A 5,915-nucleotide genomic window follows, 5' to 3' on the forward strand; every position below is an offset into this window, starting at 1 on the left:
ACTATATATATAGAATAAATCTAAAATATACATATGATACAAAGCGTGTATATTTGAAAATAAATTATGTAATATTTTTATTCATAAGACGTGTATATTTCTAGCGTCTTAATACAATTGAGCGAATCTTATTTTCGAGCGACATCGTTAAAACACATGTGATAATAAAAATTAAGTAACGAAAAAATTAATGTCATATAAATTAATGCGAGAGAGAGAGGGGGGGAGGGAGAGAGAAACGGGAGAACCGCGTCTCTCCCTCCCTCCCTCTACAAATTTATTGCAAATTACAAAGGAGAAAAAATTTGTTATGCACGTGAAGTCTTTTTTAACTAGGTATACTTAGTTACGTATAAATTATGTAACTTGGCTACATACACTTGCTTGCATAATGTACACACGTGTTGAGAAATTATCAGTTGAAACTTTCCATCTCCGAACTATCTTCCGTTTACACATTTGTCATTCTTTCAACAATAATTCCTGATCTCGGTACTTATACGATGATTAAAAATGTATACGATAATCAATCAAATAATGAATAGATCGTTCATCGATTTGTGTCCTTCTAGCATCGTTCTCGAGAATATACAAGTGTCCTTCATATACAAGTGTCCTTCATAATTGCGTGAATGTCAGCAAGAAAGAATTGTGTAAAAGTGAAAAAAAAAATAATTTTTTTAAATTAAAATCTTTGATGATTTTTTTGTACATATTTATATTTTTTGGAAAATGTAGATTTAAAATATGGACAAATAAAACTTTTACTTGACACACACATACACACGCGCGCGCGCGCGCGCACAAATTGATCTATGATGAATTTATATATTATTCTTACAATCAAAACTATTGATAATAAAAGATAAATTATTATTATTTTTTATGGAATATATATAGAGTATAAACAGAACGTTTCAAAATTAATCCTCTCATTTCTATTGCTTAATCACAATTCTTGGATCAATGAATGAAAATAAATCTCGCAAAATGCTACTGTTTTACAATCTTCAATTTTTACATAATCAGATCCGGAATACCATGTCTAATAAATGCTTGCCGAGATCGTGCTTAACCATGTCCTTGCCATCTCTTTATTTTTTTTATTATTGCATCGATTTCTCTTGGTACGTGTCATTTTTCAAGATAAGATTTAACAATCCGATCTCCGCAGGGGGTTTAAAAAAGTAACGTACGCCTAGAAATTGCTGCAATTAGAGCTGAAACTTCGTTTCTGCGGGTAATGGAAAATGCGGTTTGAGAGATTGAAGATCTGCAAAACATAGTTTGAATGACCGATTAGTAGATTATTCCGGATTTGATTATGTAAAATTTTCTGCAATCGGGTTTCATACACAACTTAGTACCATCGGGCACGAAAGTTTCAATGAGATCCTAGCGATTCTCATAACACCAAGAAAAATAATTTAAAAAAGAAAAAGTATGAGATTGTTTCGAAATAACTGTGTACACCGACGAGTGCGTGGGTCTTCCTGCTTTTTATTTGACGTCGAGTCGCGGGTGTCCGTGTGATCTCCAAAAAGAGATGAGATAATTACACGTTTTCAGACTCACTCGTGAACAGCCGTGAGATGCGAGAGGGCCTAGCGATTGGATTCCATGCAGTTACTTTTCTGCAATACGCTTTTGCGGTTTTTTACGATTACACATATACGATCGTGCCGCACGATGTTAGGAGTGTACACAACGCCTACGGTGGGAAGTTCAAGTTCCTAACGTTCTGGGATGCGGTTAGTATTGACGTGCAAGCTGAGTTTAGTTTGATGAAATTGCAAAGTTTTTGTCATGGTGTCGGTACATGCACGATACACACAGACCAGCACAAACGCATCCCGCATACCCTGTATCGATCCTCTCTCGCTATCACTGAAATTGTTATGATCGTCTAAGAAAACAAAACGGGATTTTCTATACGAAACTGTTTTTACATTCGCAATAATTGATTTGGAAGTCTAGACTAATACGTAAACGACAATGTAACAAAATCTCAATCTGCGGCCTGCGGTAAACATGATCTGTTTCAAGAAATTCAACGGAAATCATTTGTAACAAGATATTATTATATCAAACATGATATTATTATCTTTTCAATTTAATTTTTCCTACTTATGTCCGCAAAGACCGTTACTTCCGCGGGAATAGTTTGTACTTTATGACGGATAATGAGATATTAATTTTAGATATAGAAATGTCTATGATGAGAACTACAGTTTCAGCGGTACAGCAATCATTAGTCAAGACATCATTTTTTCTTAGACATATTTTTCATCCTGCTTTATCTTCCTGCTCTTCGCAAAAAGAAATTACCGCATTTTCTACAGAATAACTCGCAGAGCAACGAGAAACTCTAGTATTCTTCGAAAAAAACTGATTCTCTACGATCATAGATCCCGTATACGCAATGTATCCTTATTATCGTGTTACGTAATAGTGAAAACCGACACGTCTACGTAGTAGATTCCGAGCAAAAATCACAAATAACAGTGATATAATATTCCTCGAATCAGGCATACAGAAAAACTCGATATACTCATCGAGTATTATCAATGATTATCAGTGTAAATGGTAATTATAAAAGCCAATGCAACGCATATACGATAATAACTGGGAAGCTAAATGATTATTATTTTGTAATGTGAACAGAATAAAATGGGTTGGACGTTCTAATGTAAAAGAAATGTTTTATTATTTTATTATCATGTAGAATATATACATATAAACTTGTAAAAATAAATATTATAAAGAAGAATAAATAATTTGATTGCGTGATTCAGCAACACTTGTTTTCGAAATAATGACTATCTGAACTAGTATAATAATTAAAGCGCTTTTAAAAACTATTAATTACATAATTTTTAATTTATGTATACACATCAATAACTGTATTTTTAAAGATTTTCAAGTAATTTCAAATTCTTTTTATGGAAATTAATCGCCCATTGTGCCGACATTTTAACATACGTTAGTAAGCTGTATAATCGATTAAATTTTCAGTTTTTTTTTATAATGCTAATTTTTACATATTTGTAAATATATATTTTTTTTTAATTATGTGCGAATGAAAAAATAATGATCATTTTTCGTTTATTTTAATTTCTTCTATCCACTATTGACTATCTTAATATAAAATAGCCATTATAATTTCAATAACTTTGAATTTGTCATCTTTATCATAATAAAACACTTTTAATTTGAAGAAATACGTAACAGTATTATTTATACATTGAGTGCATATAGACTTTTTACAATAAGAGATACAATAAATTATGATATTTTTATAAAAGATACAAAGGAAATTAAAAATTTTAAGAAATCATCTCAAAGTCTGTCAAAATGGCTGAAACTCTAAACTATGTATATGTTAAATCTAAATGAATGAACATATTCAGTTCACGCACATTAGAGTTGTTTATCTTTCAATTGATATTTATCTTACAAATCAAAAATACACTTGTTAGAGACGAGTGCAGCTCTCCACTCAATTTGTTCCGTTAAACCAAACCAAAAGCGTGATTCTACATTCGACGAGATTACGTTCAAGCATTTTGTTACTTATCGTCGATGATACACTCTTAATCATTTCACGCTCGAATTGCCGTCATCAAACTGCTCGTAAAGAGGAAAATTCAATTGTTTGAGCATCACTTGATATTATGCAGCGAAACGGAGGCATGCAAAACTGCCTGTGCAGCATCAATCAATATAATTACGTTAAAACGTTTAACTCGGATTGATTATTTCCTCCAACAAAACAAAGAATATCAATTTCCTATATAAAATTTAAGCTTTCTAAATTAGCTTGAGTTTTATTTACTCACTTTTTAAAGATCAAATAAGCAGACAATTACTATAATAGTGACGATAAAAATTTCCAAAGTTTATTAATTTTTGATAAAAATATCTTATAAGTAAATTATTTTAATTTTCATTTTTAAAGAGTTTAAAAAAAACTTCAATTTAAGTATTAAAAAATTAAGCTCGATATCGAGAATGGCGCAAATAATTAGATCACTTCCTCTTGCGCTATCAACACGTTGAAGTGTTAGTCATATTTGTGATTTACATTATGTGAGAGATAAATACTTTATCTTAAAATGTCAATATAAGCTTAAGTATTAAAATAACATCATATAAGTTATACAATAATGGACAAAAATATTTACACAATATTATGTAACAATACAAATTCAGAATCACATATTTGATCGTCGTATTATATTATTATTGTAAATTAGAAATGCCGAAGAATTTCGATATGAAAAAATTTTAATGAATGACAAAGTGGGATATGCTTTTAAAAATGTTTATATTTTTAATTAAGCTTATGTTTATAACTTTTTATACTTTTGAAATACTTCCTCTTTTTTTCTAGAAATAAAGTAATTATATATATATTTTTAATATTAATGATGTGTGAAATAAAATATTCAAATTTCTGATTCTTATCAAGATTTCTTTAATGTATGATGCGCAGCATGTACAATAAATGCGCATTGAGAATATAAGCCATACATAAACAATTTTATGCTTGTGTCGAATAATGCAGTACTCAGTAATGTTTTTATCGATGCAAGAAATAATATTTAAATAATTAATATATATAAATAAACGTATATAAATTTGCAACAATTCGGAAACAACAAAAATCGAAGGACTGTACATAATTTCAGTTTATTTGTCTGATAGAGAAAACGACAAATAATGAAATATGTGTAATTATTGTCCGTTCATAGTTAGACTTTATATTAAAGGCTTCCTTATAGATATAAATTTATCTTTAGATGCTTAGTAGCCAATAAAATAATTCGTAGAGTATCTAAAGATAAATTTAAGGAAGTCTTAAATATAAGACTTGGCTATGAATACGCATATATTATATTATATATTTTTGTATTATATTAAAATAATACTACACTATACGCTATTTGGAATATACATGCATGTCTCTTTTAGACTAAATATTTAATTATTTATTTTTTAAGTTTTAAATAACATAAAATAAATGCAACAAAGAATTGTTCGTTTTACAAATATTTGTTTGAAAACTCGATTTGTTTAGTGAACTCTTTGCTAAAATCTCAACTCGCAATTATTAACATATTTTTATTAATAAATATAAAGTAGTTCTAACAGGAAGCATGGTGGCAATAATATCACAGTTAATTTTAAATAGTATTTATAATTATTGTTGCAGCCGCTAAAAATATTTATTGACTTGTTTAATTAAAGCACTTTGAAATGTCACTTGTGTTCTAGATTCTGCAAACGATATTCTTCTTGATATGTCTTCTAAACGATTTATTCGGCACAAATGCTATAAACCCCAAAAAGTCGCCTTTCACGCGGAAGTTAAAAGATTACTTCCATGCGAGTATCGGGTTTCCGGTTGCTATGGTGAGTAACTTAATTAATTTTTTTTCATATTATTGCAAACACATCGAATTGAGAATGGAAAAAGTCAATAGTTCAGATACGAAACCTTACGAGTTTAATTCTCTGATGAGGGAAATAAAAAGAACCTTATTCTCGAAATATCAAATAAATAATAAAAGAAAAATTGATTTCGCTTCTACTGATACGTATTATCGAATTATTCGGAATAGATTCCGATCCGGAATTATTCAATTATTCCTTGGATTTTTATTGTATTTTTTTAGAGAAACCAGAATAATTCCGATTGGAGTTTCATAATAAATGCCTTGTATAATATATTGTTCCGCAATTCAAATATATTAACATACAAACTTATTTTTAACATATCGTGTGTTAAAAGTGAATTTTCCCTTTCAAATACATATTGCTTAATTTTGTTTCACGAATGCATTGTGTTGCGTAAAAACATGAACATAATGCATTCAAACGAGAAATATTGTTTAAATATACGAGGATTGCTT

General features: G+C 29.3%; 1 protein-coding gene across 4 annotated transcripts in view; it reads left to right on the plus strand.

The window, feature by feature from the left end:
• LOC108756254 (androgen-induced gene 1 protein-like) overlaps window positions 1–5,915 on the plus strand; it is a 22,938-nt gene that overhangs the window by 13,906 nt on the left and 3,117 nt on the right. For 3 of the 4 annotated variants that reach the window (XR_001939819.1, XM_018499904.1, XM_018499905.1), the window contains exons 2-3: window positions 1,570–1,751; window positions 5,278–5,415. Coding sequence is in view for 3 of the 4 variants with exons in the window: in XM_018499904.1 (XP_018355406.1) it covers window positions 1,593–1,751; window positions 5,278–5,415 (297 nt within the window). In the remaining variant the exon portion in view is untranslated. The remainder of the gene's footprint in view (window positions 1–1,569; window positions 1,752–5,277; window positions 5,416–5,915) is intronic. The other variant, XM_018499906.1, reaches the window with a different exon arrangement.

The sequence above is a fragment of the Trachymyrmex septentrionalis genome, unplaced genomic scaffold (genome assembly GCF_001594115.1).
Source record: "Trachymyrmex septentrionalis isolate Tsep2-gDNA-1 unplaced genomic scaffold, Tsep1.0 scaffold97, whole genome shotgun sequence".
NCBI classification, from domain to species: Eukaryota; Metazoa; Arthropoda; class Insecta; order Hymenoptera; family Formicidae; genus Trachymyrmex; species Trachymyrmex septentrionalis.